We start from the raw sequence: 17,505 nt of genomic DNA on the forward strand, positions 1-17,505 counted from the left end.
CACCCCCCACCCCCAACTTCACTACCTCCGAGACCCACCATTTTCACTTCCCCACACCCTTCTCATCCCTCGTACTGCAGGGCACGCAGAACAGAGTGAACAGCGAGGGACAGATCTTGAAGACAAACCCCCAAGAGCAGCAAAGGACACACTGCAACGAGGGCCTCTTGCCTTTTCTCCTCTGGCAAGGGCTGTCCCAGATCCCCTGTTTCACAACTCAGCAGGCCCAGGGATTCTGGTCTTCTCCCACCCCAGGTGTTTGCAGAAATCACCTGTGGAACAGAAGTTCTGCCACTTCCTGCCAAAGGCCCAGAACCAGGAAGTTCCAGAACAGAAGCAGAAGGGACAGCAGACAGTCAGTTCAAAGATTTTATTTAACTGTCATAAAAGGAGAAGCAGACGATGATTCCAAACCTGTTAACCCGGGTCTAGGATTTACAGACAATATGCACCAAATCAAATTAACAAAAATCTCTCTAGGGGCAGGGCAAGGGAGAGTTAGAGGCAAAGACGTAGCTACGAGAAAGCCACATGTACTTGGTCCCAGTTCTAATACGACCTCAACGTGGTAGGATCCAAATAAGAGGGCTGTGGAGCTGGAACGTGCCTGCCCAGCCCTCAGGGGTTCACGGGCCCCCGAGGGCTCCTGCGCCCCGAACGCCGTGTCAGTGCAGCCGTGGGTGGCAGGCTGGCGTGCTGCAGGGGTCTGCTACGGGCACGGGGCAGGGGAGTCGAGTGTCAAGGCAATAAATACTGACAGGCCAGGCACAGATTTTAAAGGCAGAACAGATACATAAGGCATTAACCGCTTCTGAATGCTTGTCCATTGCAAGCTCTTTGTTGATCGCATCAGGAGAGCAGCTGCAGAAACAGACTAGTCCATCCTCAGCCCAAAACAGCCAGGAGGGCAGGTGCTGTCCTGGAATTTCAGTGCTTTGCAGCTACCTTGGCTGCAATGAGAAGTGTGAGGTGATGGCAACACTGGTGACTCCTGCACCCACCTGCCTTGTAACCCCCTCTATGCCTTGGAGGCTCTGAGGCTGCCAGAGAGTTCGGAGCTCTACGCAAACAGGGCCAGGGGTCCTGCCAGGCCAGCTCTCTGGACACTGGGAGGGGTGGCCAGGCGTCACCCAGGATATCACACCACCCTCCCCTCTGGAGATGTCCCGTCTCAGGTGAGGAACGGACCAGCAGCAAAGCGGGAAGTTGTGAATCTTTCCTAATAACCCATGAGGGGCGTGACCAAGATGAGTGCCATGCCAACAAACAGGGGGAGGGTGGGTGGCATTTAAAAAGTGTAACAAGGGCAGGGCCCCCTCCCTAGAGGATACATGTTACACATTAAGGCATCATGGTTACAGGGAACATCCACAAATGAAGCTGCCAGCGTTCCCAGGACACTGACGGGGTGGAAGGGGCAGGGCAGACATGATTTTAGCCAACAAACGGATTCAATAGCTGCCTGGCATCAAAGTTCTTCAGCTACTTGGAGGCAGTAGCTACCCTGAGCTGTGCACAGGAAAGCCAAGCAGAGGATCCTACACAGAACATAGGAGTCTCTCCCCTTCAGCACCTACCCGAATAAAGGCAGGTGAGAAGCAGCAAAGGGCCTGGTGAGGGAGCAAGCGCTCCCACCTCTGTGCTGGGACAGCATGGCCCTGGGACGGGCAGCTGGAGACCAGATGCAGACAGCACGGTTTGGTCAATGCACTCAGTGATTCTCTGGGGAGGGGGCACATTACACAACTGAGCTCTCTGGTCAAATTATAACAGGGGGTGAAGGGTAAGAGGGTTCCAATGTCAGCACTTTGGTACAGGGGGGGATTTCTACGGTAGCCACTGTCTGATTCACGCTCTCTGGGGTTTGGCCTTGGGAAGGGCTAGTCCTTCCAATCCTTCTTGATGGTCAGGTTCCACTCCCAGGACAGGTGGTCAGTCTTATCATCATCTGTGAACTTGGATTTGATGTTGTAGCTGCCCCGGGCCAGCATGCCCTTAGGGGCTTCTTCCATGGGGGTCAGAAACTCGTACTCCTCTGCTCGGGGGCCGTAGCTCCCAACCATGTATTCGGTCTTGTCAACTAGAAGGAGAAAAAGAGGTGCGTGGAGGCTGTTTAAGAGCCTTCCCTGCATTTGGGGCAAGGCTATAAAGCAAACGAAAGGTCTGTTCCTGCTACAACAATCCACAGAGGAGCTGTGAGAACAAGAATGTCATCTGCATTAACAGCTCTGTTCACTCCAGGAACAGCTCCTCCTGCCAGAAGCGTTCCCCCCACACTAGCACCGCTGTCAGCAGTGACCTGTTCACCGCCACACTCCGGCAGGGATTACACGTCAAGCCCAGAGGTGCAGGTGCAGCCAGGACTGCAGGCTGCCACCCTGCATCAGACCCAGGAGCCTTCGCACATCACCACAGGCTCAGAGGCACAGAGACGACTGAAGACCGTCTCTTGCCATTATGAGCTGTTGGGGCGCCAGCAGGCGAGCCCCCATCACCGCAGTGGAAGGAGCAGAAAGCCCTCACACAAAGCAGCACCCCAGTCACAGAGAAGCACTTACTTTTCACGCCTTTCCGGAATGTGTGCTGAATGTACTTCAACCCTGACACAATCTCCCTGTTAACCTGCAGGGAGACAAGCAAGGACTGTAGAAGACATCTCTGAGACACACTGCCCAGCCCACCCACAGTAGCAGACAATTTCCTCCACCACAGCACTTTTCGGGACTCAGGCACGCCCTATGCTGGGACTGGAGCAGTCTGGTGTTCCATTCGTTCTTCAGCTTTCAGATCTGAATTCTTACCCTAAAGGAGATTTTTATCCGGTATTCCACACCCTCCTTCAGCACAAACGCTTGCTTCTTGAAGCTCTCCAGGTCACCTACAAAGTAGGGATAGGGTTGCTCAGACTCCCTTTGTATAGTGCTCTGGGGCGAATTTAAGTCGCAAGAGGTGATCAGGACAGTATCTGCAGTAGCAGGGGATGACCCTTACTGCCTGGACAGCACACAGCTCATTCCTTTTGTTTTTGCATGACAGGACCCTCCTTGCTGCACTGCCCATGCTACCCGAGGTGGGCGAGCGATGCCTTGCCAAAGGACACTGCAGTGCAGCAATGCAGTTGATTCAAGAGTGTTCCTTTGTAGATGTTTGCTCCGAGGCTGTCACCATCTCGAAGCTGCCATTAGCGTCGCTGCGCAGGCTGGAGGACAGCTGGCTCCCCCAGCCGGCAGCTCACACCTCTAAAAAGCTAGGGCTGGCAAGGCAGTGGAAGAAGAAGGGCCTTCTGCTGCGAGGGGGGACACAGCTGCTGGGCTCAGAGCACAGAACCCTCTGGGGGCCCAGGCACCTTACCCTGCATCCAGCACAGGGGCATTTCAGACATAGGAGGGCTTGGCCACCACACCAGCCGTGCTCCTGCAGGGCCTTCTGCCAGGCTCCACACCAAGCCAGCTTTGACCTGGGAGAAGGGCAGGAAGCTCACCTGTCAGGTCCAGCTCCAGAGGGCCAGGAGCAGTAGCACAGACCAAAGTCAGCTTGGTCACCACCACATTTGGAGCATTGGGATCTAGAAAACAAGCAAAAAGGCTGTTAAACACCCATCCCTGACACCAACCAACACAACTCCTTTTCCTTCCAGGGCACTTCTTGAGAAAGCAAGAAAACCAGTGAGAACAACATCCCCCTCAGTGAAGGTATGGGCTCCCCGCTGTGTCAGGCCCAGCCCACAGTCTCCCCTCTAAAGGCAGAGCGTGTCACCCCTCAGTCCCTGTGCCTTATTCCAAGGGCCAGAGATCAGCCCAGGGGAGTGCAGAAACAGGCCTTTATGCTCCTGGCTGTGCTCCAGCCAAAGCGCAAAGAGCTGGGAGGAGAACAGCTCCCAGGCAGGAGCAGGGATGAGGCTGGAGGTGACTGATGGAGCTCTGGCTTGGTTGAGGCATAGCCATGTCCTAGGGCTCACCTGCAGTCACGGTGACAGCACCAAGCAGTGCCTCCTTGTACTTGCGCAGGCTCTCATCATCCTTGTCTAGCTCCTGGATCTCCTGGATGCTCTTCTGGGCAGGTGGCTTATAGTTGACAGAGTGTTCGTCCTCCTCATTTTCAGCTGCAATCTGGGCCAGCTGCTCTGCCGTCGGCTCCTGCTCTGCCATCCTCACACACACGAGTTACACTGAAGTGGGGAGGAGAAGTGTAACTGCATCTACCTACTCCACCAGCACGGCTCCTGCACAGCACCGCAGCCCATCAGCACCAACCAGGCTTCCCCAGAACCGCTCCGCCGTGACTCCACAGGCTCCCTCTCTCACATGGGCCCCTCACGGGCTGTCCTCAGGGGTCTTCAGGGGACACAACCCAGCCAAGGGTGCAGAGCCCACAGACCCTGCAGACCCCTCCACAGGCCAGGTCTCATACTCAGCCCATGGAGGCCCACACACAAAAGGAAAAATTGAACCTCAGTGCTTTACTCATAAGCTAGAACAGGTAAATATCCAAAGCCGTAGAGAAAACGCTCTCTTCCACAATATCAGCCGGGTGAGGCTTTCGCTCATAATAAACCTGAGCCCAGAATAAACCCAGTTCAGTTCTGCTCTCTACAACACACGATTCCAGCTAAGAATAGGCCTCTGCCCCACCACTGGCACAAATGCCAGGAGCCTCTGCTGCAATCTAGATCTCACAGTTTGTAACTCAATCAGATCAATCTGCTCTGCGCCGGGTGCTGGCTGCCTCGGAGAAGTGGAAGGAGACACCTGGCTCAGTTGATCTCATGCTCAGTCCTTTTCAAAGATCTGTGTCACACACGGCCAGTGAAACAGATAATGGATTAAAAACATGTGCGGAGTTTGGCTCGGCTGGCCAAGACTCTAACCAGGAAACACCCAGCTGCACACTGAGGGCTGGTGAAAGGTGATGCCAACACCCCTTTAAAAACCTCAGTAAAAGCCCATGACATCCTCAGTAATTCCTGATGTTCCATGGAGTGTGCTGTCCTAAGGGTCATCCAACAGCAAATATCAACTTGGACTCTCCAAAGACTCGAAAAACTCTTTCAGTGACAGCTTTTGAAAGGCTTTTTGTACAAGCAAAATCTTTCACAAATGATCTGCTGGTGGATCCAAGTGTTTCTGTCATTATCTGGCACTCCCGCATCCTGTTCAATATTCCCGCCTGGAGCTCTGTGCTAGCACGCACGACTCGCAGCAGACTGCAGCACTGCATTCACTGCTCTGGGATCTAGTTTCCAAATAAATCACAAACTACTACATTTGCTACAAGTACAACAAACACACACAATGTACTTAAATACAGGCTTAATTATGATCTACAAGCACCTAAAGCTTCTCATACAGGTTATGCTAAATAAGCTAACCATCATCCATTCTTTTCATCTTCGAGCTAGCTGATGTAATAGTACACAGTTCAGTTATTCCATTTCTACCCAACATGCCACCCAGAGGGGGAAAGAAAGACCTCAGCGCTGACACTAACCACACACGGTTTATAGAGCACATTTTATAGTGACACAAGGCAAGTTCTGCAGATGCTGGAGCCAGTCTGACTCCACATCCAGTTCAAGCTTGGTAAGGGTGTAATAGCAGAACAGCAGAGGTACCACCTGGGCTCCACTAATATTTTTAGCCATAAATATTATTAATGTTTTATTGGGGAACAGGGCAAAGGAGACAGATTAGACACAGAAAATGAAATTTTGCACATCTCCACCAGAAGAGAAGACTACAGCAGACCTACCAGCAAATGCGCAGAGGAGAGAGAAAAGGAAGGGGGAAGGAGAACCGCTGACCAGCCCGCCTGCTGCCAGGACTCTCGGGTGAGGCGCTGGCCCCGGCTCCCACGGAGCTGGTGCTGAGGTGGAGCTGCAGCCAGGCCCCCGGTGGGGACCCACTCCTGGCCCGCTGTCAAACCTGGGAACAGACGTGCTGGCTTGTCCTGGGCTGGCAGCTCTTCCCCGGAGGGGCTGGCACGGCTCTCAGCGTGTCCTGGGGGTAGGGTACTTGCAATGGATGCAACTGGTGTTTCTGGGTATTAAAGCTTGACTAAGATTTATCACCAGACAAAGGTGGGAGGATGATGTGATACTTTGGGGTTATCACAAGGGCTTTGGCCCTGCGTGGCACAAGTGTGTCTGTGTAGGGGAGTTTGTCCCGTTGTACCTTCGCACTTACTACTCCCAACAACTGCTGGTACTGACCCCTACACTTTACAACAAACAGCTGGCCCTTCTGCATGGCATCCTCCAATATCCTGGCACTGAATGTCGTGGAAATTTGTATTCAAAAGGCCATTTAATCTCATGTCATACATGAACAACTGACTAGATCTCACCCTGGTATCTCCGTATCAAACCCAGTCACTTCCTTTGTGCTCCTGACCAAAAAAGCCTCCAGCCTTGCAGACTCTCAGAAGTGTTGAGCAAACACTCACTCAAGCATCCGTTCTACTGCTTGATCCCCTTATTGCAGTCCTCTGCCTCACCTCTGGGCTAGATTTCACCTCCCAGGCACTACAGGTCATTCTCTCTCCCTATGCTGAAGAACTCCTGGACGTCCCTCCTAAGACGCCTGTAGCTTTCAGGAAATGGAAGTGACAGACTTTCAGTGAGAGCTTTAAAGAACTAAAGTCCCAAGTCACTGACTTCTGTTGACTCCCAAACTCCCTGCGATTGAGCCCTCTTTGAAACCCTGAATATAACAAACAGATACCCACGTGACAGACGATCCACCAGTATCCATCCACATGCACATCCCTGACGGTGCCAGGTCCCTTTCCATGGCATTAGCGTCCATAGGTGTATACCACCTTCCAATTTTCAGACCAAGCAGAGACAAAACTTCTAGCAAATGGCCTCATAAGCACCTGCAAGTGACAGGCCACAGGAGCTGTAGCACAGCCTCTCCTCGAGCAAACAAAGCTCGCCGAAGCCAGCACTGTGCATGCAGCGAAGGATCAGCACTGCAAGGTGAACAGAGCATGTACCAACCACAGCGCAGCTCTGGACAGCAGGGTCAGGTCTGGAAGATCGCTGCACTCCACAGAGGAACAGCCTTAGCATTAAACAGTACTGATTTCTACCAGCTGATATAGCAGCCGATTTTCAGGATCAGGTATCCCATCCTGATCAGTTAAGAAATGCATTAGTTTGGTCTCACCCACATATAGAGCCATCGATAACCAACCTCTAGATGTAACAGACGGGGCAACAGTTTCCTCCCACACATCAACAGCGCTCAATCTTCATCAACTCTGTCAGGGTAACCCTTCCCACAAACAGATATTTAGCAACAACCATGCTGTAGAAGGCACAGAAGAAAAAAAAAAACCAAATGAAAAAGCAAATCCCCAGCTCTTCGGTTGTGTTCCTATGCCTCTAGTCTTGATCCAGGGCTAAAGAAACAACCATGCACACCACCACACGGATTAATCAAGAACCACCCCAGTCCTCACAGGATCTCTAAAACAACAGAAGCCCACCAGACACCGAAAATGGCTCCTCAGACCAACACAAAGCACTACTCCAACCAGCAGCTCAGGCCAGGCCAGGGTTTAGCTCTCTGAGGAAGCCCTGGAGAAATACCACTTCCTCTCTTCCAACAGGCTTCCCCAGGAGCAGCAGTCAGAAGAACATCTCTGACCAGGCTGCACCAAAGCCACTGCTGCAGCACTCCCGAGAGGAGCGGGCTCCTGCACCCCAGCTGGATGCGAGGGCCAAGGCACTCTGCGACAGAGCCGGCAGGGGCCAGGCTGTGGCCAGCCAGCCGCCCCCTTACACACAGAGCACTGCATTTCATCACCATGGGTCACAGCGCCTCGGCTACTTCTCCAAACATGGAGCCAGAGAGGAAGGAGACTCCTCATGGCATCAAAACTTTTATGAGGGCCTCAACCTCACCCTTCAGACTTCTCGGACAAAGCATTTATTACAGCTCAGGATTAGTAAACCAGAGCTTTTCTAGGCATGTGAAAGACCAGCCATGACATTGCCAGACAAAGTGAAGCCAAGGGACTTGATTGCATGTGAACTGCCAGGAGAGAACTGCATTTGTGTATCCCATCTATGCCATGCCAAGACCTGCAGCAAGCACTCACCAATACACAGAGGAGAAGGGACCTGCAAGACAGTCCTTCAAAGGGCTCAGCTCCTTAATGAAAGCCTTCCTGCTACACTGCTGACCTGCAGCTGAGCGCAGCTGCCTTGCAGGAGCTCAAGACCTCAAACCTCAGGCATTGCTCTGAGGTGTTTGGAAGGAAATTCCTCTTCAGCTCCTTTTGACACTCAGGAGATGCTCGGGTGCCCTGCTCAGCACCTCTGCACAGTAGCTCTCAAGACTCAGCCGAGTTGCAGAACGCTAGAGCTAGTGCCTCTGCGGCTTCTGAGAGGCCTGCTGCTCTAGAAGAGGCACAGACCCACTGTCAGCTCTGCCACAGCTGGCAGGGAAGGGACTCCCAGCCCTCACAAGCAAATTACAGGAGACGGGCTCCTCAGCCGTGGAGAGACATCTAGGGAAGCAGCCCTGGGTGCTTCTCAGATCCTTGCAGGTCACAGAAGCCTGCAGAAGACAGCAGGAGGCTGAATTGCTTCCCACCTGGGAATTTGCACTCAGCTGCCATCATTGCTTCCTCAAGTCAGCAGCTCCTCCTGGATTCTCAGCATTTTTCGCGCAGGACCGAGAAGCTGGCAGCAGGGAATGCAAGAGCTCCACCTTCTGCCAGACAGAAAAACTGCTAGGAACACGACCCTATTTGTTTTCAGGCAGACAGCGGTAAACAGCAACTTCTTCATACCCCGGGATCAAGATCCTACGGCACTAGTGAAACCAGAGTTAGCCAGAGCTAACTATGATGAGCTAATTGGCTTCTGACGTCCATTAGACCACAGCGCAGCCGTGGACACGCAGCAGTGCCAATTCGAGCAGTCCCCACCCTTCCTTCTTCCCTCGTGGTGCAAGGGAAGGCTTGTGCAGCCACAGGGCAAACTCAGTTGGAATTTGATCCAGTTAATAACCGTTTCTGCAGGGCTATTTTCCAGCCAGATCAGTTCACTGATCCGGTTCACTATGCAGCTACAAACGCTGCTACACTGTAAGAACTGGGAGCCAGAACTGCTTAAACCGGCTCAAGCTGTGCTGCTGCTCTGCACGTACAACGGGAGCTCAGGAGGCTGAATCAGAAATAAACGGGGCTCAGACAGTTCCCAGGGCAGCAGCAGGGGAGTGGGTGGGCACATCAGCAGCAAAGGAGGAACTGGTGACTCACTGACGCTTCCGGAGGCCGAGCGCTGCCCTCTGACACCACTCGGTAATTCGGAAGCAAGGGGACGTCCAGATAATGATAATGCCACTGCACTGGTTGCTTTGTAAGAGTGTCCCAGAGAACTCTCGTCTCGCCTGATCCCTGCCACTGGCTCACAGCTCTGGGGATGAAGGACTCTGGAAACAGTCCGCTGCCTTTCAGGGACTCAGCAGTTTGGAGATGTAGGATTTTTTTTTTTTTTTTGCTTGTGACATAACCCTGGCCTGCAGTTCACCTACAAGGCATTAACTGTCAAGAGCAAAACCAAAGGTGTGAGCAGACAGTTCCATACGCTCACAACTTCAGAAGTTTAAAAAACTCTCGCAGTCCTACACCCAGGATGCAAACAAGTTATGTGGGTAAACAGGCTGCAGTCTGGCTGCAACCGCCGTCTGTGCGGTGACCCCGGCGCTGCAGCCGCGGACACCCCCAAGAGCGTGACCCATCTGTACGCATCGCCACTTGTCCCCACAGCGGAACACTACAACGAAACCGTCTCTGCTCAGCAGTTACGGGAGAAGAATACCCACGCTGGAAGAACGCTTGGACAACCAGAGCAGTAAAGCACTCTGGACTAGAGCCGAAACCCTTAAGGCAGCAATGTAGCCACTTCGTGTGACTAGGAGTTCTTATCGGCTTAAGAAAAGGAAGTTAGGACTTTCAGACTTGTTGCAAAGACCTGTGGAGCCAGGGAAGACATCGCCATCCTTCCGGCAGGGCTGTAAAGGAAGGAGGAGAACCGATACCGTAGCCTGCAGGAGCCAAGCTGCAGCCTTTATGCACGTTGCCCCTGCTGCTGTAATGTGCACCCTGCTGAGAGCATTAAGGGGGATAAGACGGGCTCTTTAATTACTCTAACACGGAAGGAAATCCACTCTGAGGAAGTTGCTTCCAAGTTCCTCATTTCGTAACTAGGAACCATTTATGGAAAATCTGTTTGAGACAAACGAGAGCGCTTGCAGCCCCCAGCGCCCTGGGAGGCCAAGAGGACGCAGCGTTCCTTTCACCGCGGCCCAGGCAACGAGAGAAACCCGAGGGGAGGACTCAGAGCAGCCCCGGCTCCTCCAGGGGAGCACGAGCCGACCCGAACCGCCCGTGTTTCGCCCTAACCGTGGGCCTCGGTGCCGCGAGAGCTCCGCTCCGCTCTGCTCCGGGACGGCGCCAGCCGGGGACGGCGGCTTCCCCCGGGACCTCAGCGGGCCGTGCGAGGGCACTCGGGGCCCACGCTCCCGCACCTTGGCCGCGCCCCGGAGCCAGCGGGGCAGCGGGGCGGCCGAGCCCGGCCAGGCCCCGGCGGGGCGGAGGCGCGGCCCCGCGACGTAATGCGCCCCCCCCCCCCCCCGCCGCCGCGGCCCGGTCCCCGCCGCTCCCCCGCCCCGCCGCGGCCCGGCCCCGCCCTACCGGCCCTGCTCGCTCTCCGCGCTGCGGTGTCAACGCCGCCGGGATCCGCCCAGCCGCCCGCGCGCCCCCGCACTTCCGGGACACGCCCGTCACTTCCCGTTATACGAGGCTGAGCCCCGCGCCTCACTTCCGGCCGCGACCCGGCGCGCTGATTGGCCCAAAGGCGGGGGGGGCGGGGTAAGCGCGCGCTGGCGGGATGAACGATAGAGTTGGGGCGGAGGGGTAGAGCGCCGCGGGGCGGGGCGCGGGAAGGCGCGCGCGGGCCGGGCGGGGCGGGGCGGGGCGGGGCCGGGCGCGGCGCGGCGCGGCGGGCAGGCGTCCACAGCTCTAGACACGGTTCTATTTTATTACGGCAAAGGTGAAAAAGCCACCTCGGCCCAACAGGCAACCAGTAAAATTTATCCCAAAAATAACTCGGTACAAAACAGGTCTGCTTCAGAATTAAAAAAAACCTTTACAGGAGTTTAAAACCTATCCCAGAACGTAAAAGTAAAACAAATCCCATCCTCGGTATTAGTAGCCACGGCCGCAGCCCCCGCCGGGGAGCGTGGAGCGAGATCGGAGTCCTTCCCTGTGCCCGCCGCCCACCGCTTTAGCTGGTGTCCATCTGGAAGAGAGGAGAGGAGCCGTCACCGCGCGCCCCGCGGCACCCCGCCTGCCCACCCCTGCAGAGGCACTCCGGCCCCGGCAAACCACCACGAGGCCCCAGCGCTGCCGGACGGGGACGGCGCGTTCCAGCCCCGGCCCGTTCAGGTGCTGGCCCAGGAGCATCCGGCAGTGCCGGGGGCCAGCTGAGCCACCGCGGCGCCCTGAGGCATGACGGCCAACTGCCCTGCCACGCTCTCCCTCCCCCAGCCAAGTCCTTGCAAAATAACACTATTTACGCATCCCCAAGGCCAGAGAAGGCTGCTCTAAAACACCAGACAATTTTTTCTGGAATCCTGCTCATCCCACTTCTTCCACACTCTTGCCTCAATTTTATCCCGCTCCTACAACACTGACTCACGTACACATGTGAGCTCAGTTCTCTACCAAGATTTTAACCTGGCTGCAGCACAGAGACATCTGAGCTAGTCCTGAAGGCAGCAAACAACATGCGTGGCTCCGTGTGTTACGGACTTGTATCGGCCATCGGCATCGCCAACCCTTCCTCCGTCAGCATCCCATGTAGTTATTTCACCCATTTTTTTCCTTTTTGTTTTTCCTTTTTCCAGCCCATTCTCTGTGGTTTTTGTTACACAGCTACTGCTCGTCACAGCTGCTCCAGCTGCGGAAGAGGCTGCCCCACACTGGCCCCAGCGAGCCATGGAGCTGGACAAGGGGCTGTTTCTTGGCAACCAGTAACAGCAGTTGGCAAAGCGTTCTGGAAAGTAAAGCCAACTACCGGACCAAGGCACTCCTTGGCTTTAGAGGGAGACCGCTTTAGTCCACTGACCCGGAAAACACTTTGTTTCCTGCCGGCTCTGGGCTGCCAGTGTTTCCCAGAACGAGATGCTGTGGGAACCTGTGGACAGCGCCTGAGCAGCACTTACCCTAGCATTGTAAGCATCCAGCTGTGCATCTAGTTCTTCTGCGGAGAGCTGCTGTTTGGAAGTTCTCCCAGCTCCTCTGCCTCTCCCTCTGTTCCCGCCACGAGTACCTCGCCTGTTGCCTCCTCCACCACCAAATCCTCCTGAACCACCACGGTTTCTGGTCATGCCTCCTCTGTTTACACTGTGATTTTTAAAGAGCAACTGTTTTAGTGCATTCCGGTTAACCCAAACGGGCACGCAGAAGTTTGCCAAACAGGAGACGGATCCACGCTTCCTACACAGACAGGAGCCAGGCACGTTCCCACCCCGCGCTGACTGGGCAGAGCAACTCCCGCGACCGTACGGCATCTCACCTCTGTGCTGGTCTCCTCTGTGTGTCGATCTGTGACGTGACCAGCTGAATGTTCATGGGGCGTCCTGGAGGAAGAGCAGCCCATGAGCCTGCGTGCGGGACACAGGCGCGCGGGCTGCTCCAGCCAGCCAAGTGAAATGCACTACTGAGACGGCCACACAGACTCACCGTCCAAGGGGACTCCGTTGTACTGCTTCATCGCTTTCAGAGCATCTGCCTTCCTTTCGAAATGCACATCTGCTGTCCCTAGACTGCGGCCAGATCTGTCATAGTGCACAGCTGCCTTCTTCAAGGTCCCAAACTCTGCAAAGAGCTCCTGAGAAAAAGAGGGAGAAGAGCGTACACATCCAACAGCGCTGCAAACACTGCACAGCCAAGAGACGACACCGGCAGTTCCCCGTACACAACTGCTCTCAGTAATCACAGGCGCTTTCCAGAACATCACTGACAACTCGGACAAAACACCAATGAAAGAGGGGAGCACAAGCCCATCAGAAGGACTTCAGAAAGTTGCCACAGGTGGCAAAAACAAGCAGGACTTCATATTCACCACTTGCAGGGTGCACATTTGCAGCCAGAGAAGTGGACCCAAGAAATGCCAACCTGTTTCTTTTCCCAGGGAAATTGCAGGTGTTTTTGTTGAGGCTGAGTCAATGGGGTGACTACTTAAAAATAATCCAGAACCTAAGCCATTTCACAGAGGAAGAACAACCTGTATGAACGCAGGGATTCATAAGATGGTCACAGTTTCATTGTGCTGGATTTTTTTTTTAACTCCTTAAATCTTTACTAGACCAGGTGCAATTTAAAAACACAGCCCATTAGGGATATACCCCAAAAACTGAGATGAGGAAAAGCCCTGTACTGAAGTATGTAATTCACGGTCATGAAGGATGGAAATGAAGAGGCAGCAACGGAGCCACCCATTTTGTTTTACAGCTGCTACACTTAGGAAGTCAACAAGGACAGCTCGCCTTTGTGAGTTTCTGCTATAGCCCGTGCCTCAAAAGCTCAACATCTACCCCAGAGCTGCCAGGTGCCCCAAGGGACAGGCCGCCTCCTACAGTACCTGCTGCAAGGCCTGACCGCCACGCTGCTGTCCCCTGTGAGTTACTGCCCAAGCATCTGACGGGGCACTATATGCGTTCTTCCGCTTCCCAAGCAAGCAGCACTCCAGGCAGGGCTGCAGGCCAGCTCCTCCCTTGTAATCATTCACCGGAGGCGAATGTTACACAGCACTCGATAGAAGCTTTCTGGAGCAGGGCGCACCACAGGCGAGGCCGTGCTCTGGCTTCTCCAGAGCCAGCTTCTCTTTGCACTGCAGAGAACTCAGGTTCCTCCCGAGCAGCAGCGACCGCTCGCTTGGGGAGCAACGCCTCCGAGAGTAGCGTGCGTTGGAGGCTCCTTCCAGCCCATACACCTCCGAGCTGCACTGTACCACATTAATGACGCGATTAGCATAGAAACAAAGAAAGCAATCGCCACATCTGAGGCAGCGCTAAATTATGGGATGGGTAGTAACAAAACAGGTGCAAAGCCGTTAAGTCAGCTTTGCTGCTAAATAAACCATAGGCGGACATTCGTCCACACCTCAGCCCAAGCCAGCAGCGGAAATGGTGAATCCCCACGATCCTGCGCCACAGGAAGCCCAGGAGCTGGCCAAACTGAGGTGACTTCACAGAGCCACATTTTACACATCGGGGCCTGACTGCAACAAAGAAACTTATTTAAACCAAATCTGAACTAACACGAGGAAAAGAGGTGGTTTTCAGCACATTACCCAGTAACTAGGTGACCTGAAAAAGCTCACTTCCAGCTCCCCAGGCACAGCCAGATTGGCGCGTGGCATAACTGCAATGAATTAACCAATGAAGAAAACATAAAAATAGTTGTTTGTTTTTCCTTGGTGAGGACGCGAGGACCAGAAGCCAATGTAAAAGGAAGCGCTTTGCAGCGCGACTGAGCCAGCCGAGCCTCCAGCAGGGACGCACCTGCTATTTGCAAACGTTTATTTCTGCACAACCCGCTCGTGACAGAGCCCCCACAGCCGGGCGGGAGCACCACGCCTCAACCCCTCCAACCCGCACAGCCGCAGGGACAAATCACACCGTATGCCTGACTGAAAGAATCCTACAGGTTCTTACCCAAAAGCACGACCAAAACAAGGGATATGAACCTGACAGGTAACTCGGATAGAAGATTTAACACACCAGGTACCATAGACGCTGCCATGCAGGGGAGCACGCTCTCCCTCACAGATAAGCCTTCCCAGTTACAGCAATAGATGTGTCTGCAGGAACACCTCGACGCTCAGCAGAACGTGACTTTAACAAAGCTGCGCAAACAGGTCCCACAAAAACAGAGCACGCAGGCGTATGTGCAGTATGGGTACAGAATTTCTGCAGTTACGCAGACCTTAAAGAGTTTACGCGACTTATGCTAAATTCTCCAGCCGCAGCCGGATCCAGCCCCTCAGCAGCACTTTTCCTCACGTGCGCTGCGGCAGAACCACTTACAAGGCAATTAGCTACCGCTCTGTGGGAAAGGGCGGCTTTTCTGAACCGCAGCCCCCTCGGGCTCACCAGAGCCACACAGGACCGACACTCGCAGCAAAAACACCATCGCCAACAGCGAGCTAATTCACTCGGGGCCCTCCCATCCCAGGCGCGAAAGGGCAGCGGGACCCGCGAAGCTCCTGCGGGCGCCCAGCACACCCGACCCCAACACTATGAATTAAACCCCCCCGCGATCGCCCCCCGCGCACCCAGCGGGGCCGCTACCTGGATGTCCGCATCCGAGACGCCGAAGTCCAGGTTCGAGACGAGCAGCTTCCCGCCGGTCTCCACGCCGGCCCCCGCCCCGAAGCCGCTGTCGAACAGGTCGTGCTGCCACTTCTCGGGGAGCTGCTTCGGCTGCAACGAGACAGGGACCTCGCTGACCGTCGCCAGGGCACCGCCCGCCACGCCGCCCGCCCCGCCGGGAGCGGACAAAGGGCCGCCCGGCGGGCCCGCCCCCCGCCGCCCCGTCCCGTCCCGTCCCGCCGCCGCCGCCGCCCGCCCCGCCCCGGCTCCGGTCCCGGGCCCGGGCCCCCGCCGCGCCGCCGGGCCCCGCGGACGGCCGCGCTCCCCGCCCGCTCCCGCCGCGCTCCGTACCCGGCTGTAGGGCGCGGGCCGGTTCCTGCCGCCGCCCCGGGCCATCACCGGCCTGTTCCGCACGGGGCCGCCGCCTCCCGCTCGCCCGGCTCCCACGCCGCCCCGGCCGGGCCCGCCCCCGCGGGTGGCGCCGCCCCGGCCCCGGCCGCCCCGGCCGCCGCCCCGGCCGGCCCCGCGCTGGCTCCGGTTGAGCTTAATGATATCGTCCAGGGACATGTCCATCTTGTCGGCCATGATGGCGGCTCCGCTCCGGGGGCCTGCACTTCCGGCCGCGCTGCGCCGACGCCGGAAGCGGAAGAGGCGTGGCCGGCGGCGAAGGTGCGGCGGCCGCGCGCGCTTGTGCGCGGGAGCCTGGCGGGGCGGGACTTCCGGCGGGGCGGGGCGGGGCTGCCGGCGTGGCGCGGCGCGGCGAGCGATGCGGGTGCGGGTACGGAGCTGGCATGGCGTCGCCTCCTGGCTGTGGGTGGCCAACGACGAGAACTGCGGCATCTGCCGGATGGCCTTCAACGGCTGCTGCCCCGACTGTGAGTGCGGCGGGGCGGGGCGGCCCCGGGGGCTCCGGTCCCCCCGCCCCGACCCCGGGCTGACGGTCTGTCCGTGCCGCAGGCAAGGTGCCCGGTGACGACTGCCCGCTGGTGTGGGGGCAGTGCTCGCACTGCTTCCACATGCACTGCATCCTCAAGTGGCTGAACTCGCAGCAGGTCCAGCAGCACTGCCCCATGTGCCGCCAGGAGTGGAAGTTCAAGGAGTGACGGCCGCGCTCCGCCGGTACACCGGCTGGCTGCCGCCGGGGCCGCTTCCCGCCGCCGGCCGCCCCGCCCTCAATAAACGTGCGGCCGCCGCTCACACCCCCCCACACACCCCGGTGTCCGGTGTCTTTCCGCGCTCGGGATCGGTGCCGGGGGCGGGCGGGTCGGTGTCGGGACGCGCCCCGAGGCTTTCCCCCGGCCCCGGCGGGCAGGGCCCCTGGGCCACCCGGGGGCGGCTGCGGGGCCGCCGGAGAGCACCTCCTTCCCCGCGGGCCCCGCCGCCCCGGGAGGGCGGGCCGCGCGGCGGGGGCGGGCGCCCGGTTATAAAATCGGCGGCGGCGGCCCCAGACCCGGAGCGCTGCGGTCCCGCCGGCACCATGCACGCTGCCCGCTGGCTGGGGCTGGCGCTGCTCTGCCTCTGCCGCCCCGCCGAGCCCTGGTACCGGCCGGCGGCCGGGCCCCGCCACTACTCCGTGGGCAGAGCCTCGGGGCTGCTCTCCGGACTCCGCCGCTCCGACACCGGCGGCACCGCCGAGCCCGGCCCCGGTGCACTGATGCCCGGCTCGGCCCGCCCGCCCACACGGCTCCACGCCGCGGTGAGTACCGGGGCCGGCTCGGTGTACGGGGTACGGTGGGCGCTGGGGCTGCTCCCGCTCCCCACGGGATGTTGGGCACAGTTTGTGCTGGGACCGGGCACCCGGCCGCGGGCGCTGGGACGCGGCAGGTGCGGGGTCCTCCGGCTGCCGGGCACTGGGGCGCGGTGGGGGCACCTCGGCTCCCCCCGCCAGTGCCGTGTTGCCGGGGGACCCTGGTCCCTGTTGACGGTCTCCCCTGCAGGCGCTGTGTGTGACGGATGTGGCCCCCGAGCCGCGGAGCTGCCGGTTGCTGCCTGGAGCCGCCGGTGCTCTCCAGTGCAAGGCGGACGTGACCGTGTCCTTGGACCCCGTGGCGTGTGCGGATGCCTGAGCCGGCACTGGTGGCTCCGTGGTGACAATAAATGTGCTTGGGCTGGC

General features: G+C 57.3%; 4 protein-coding genes across 5 annotated transcripts; 2 read left to right on the forward strand and 2 right to left on the reverse strand.

The window, feature by feature from the left end:
• Positions 1–355: 355 nt before the first annotated feature.
• ARHGDIA (Rho GDP dissociation inhibitor alpha) lies at positions 356–10,823 on the reverse strand. Of its 2 annotated transcripts, none has more exons than XM_030014829.1 (6): positions 10,708–10,823; positions 3,959–4,168; positions 3,482–3,565; positions 2,802–2,878; positions 2,559–2,622; positions 356–2,080 (listed from the first exon to the last, which is right to left on the reverse strand). In XM_030014829.1, exons 2-6 carry the CDS (start codon positions 4,146–4,148, stop codon positions 1,881–1,883), a joined length of 615 nt encoding a protein of 204 aa, XP_029870689.1. In that variant the 5' UTR covers positions 4,149–4,168; positions 10,708–10,823; the 3' UTR covers positions 356–1,880. The 2 variants fall into 2 exon arrangements, with proteins under 2 accessions (XP_029870689.1, XP_040979624.1); XM_041123690.1 differs by lacking the exon at positions 10,708–10,823 and adding an exon at positions 5,809–10,501.
• Positions 10,824–11,033: 210 nt separating this feature from the next.
• ALYREF (Aly/REF export factor) lies at positions 11,034–16,057 on the reverse strand. Its single transcript, XM_030015703.1, has 6 exons — positions 15,744–16,057; positions 15,372–15,503; positions 12,760–12,907; positions 12,593–12,656; positions 12,240–12,420; positions 11,034–11,314 (listed from the first exon to the last, which is right to left on the reverse strand). Exons 1-6 carry the CDS (start codon positions 15,975–15,977, stop codon positions 11,300–11,302), a joined length of 774 nt encoding a protein of 257 aa, XP_029871563.1. The 5' UTR covers positions 15,978–16,057; the 3' UTR covers positions 11,034–11,299.
• Positions 16,058–16,131: 74 nt separating this feature from the next.
• On the forward strand, positions 16,132–16,601 carry ANAPC11 (anaphase promoting complex subunit 11). The gene is made up of 2 exons (XM_030015705.2): positions 16,132–16,267; positions 16,350–16,601. The coding sequence occupies exons 1-2, from the start codon at positions 16,159–16,161 to the stop codon at positions 16,493–16,495; spliced, it is 255 nt and encodes an 84-aa protein (XP_029871565.1). The 5' UTR covers positions 16,132–16,158; the 3' UTR covers positions 16,496–16,601.
• A 119-nt stretch (positions 16,602–16,720) lies between these two features.
• Positions 16,721–17,505, forward strand: NPB (neuropeptide B). Its single transcript, XM_030015704.2, has 2 exons — positions 16,721–17,088; positions 17,330–17,505. Exons 1-2 carry the CDS (start codon positions 16,870–16,872, stop codon positions 17,456–17,458), a joined length of 348 nt encoding a protein of 115 aa, XP_029871564.2. The 5' UTR covers positions 16,721–16,869; the 3' UTR covers positions 17,459–17,505.

Source organism: Aquila chrysaetos, chromosome 5, assembly GCF_900496995.4.
Source record: "Aquila chrysaetos chrysaetos chromosome 5, bAquChr1.4, whole genome shotgun sequence".
NCBI lineage: Eukaryota > Metazoa > Chordata > Aves > Accipitriformes > Accipitridae > Aquila > Aquila chrysaetos.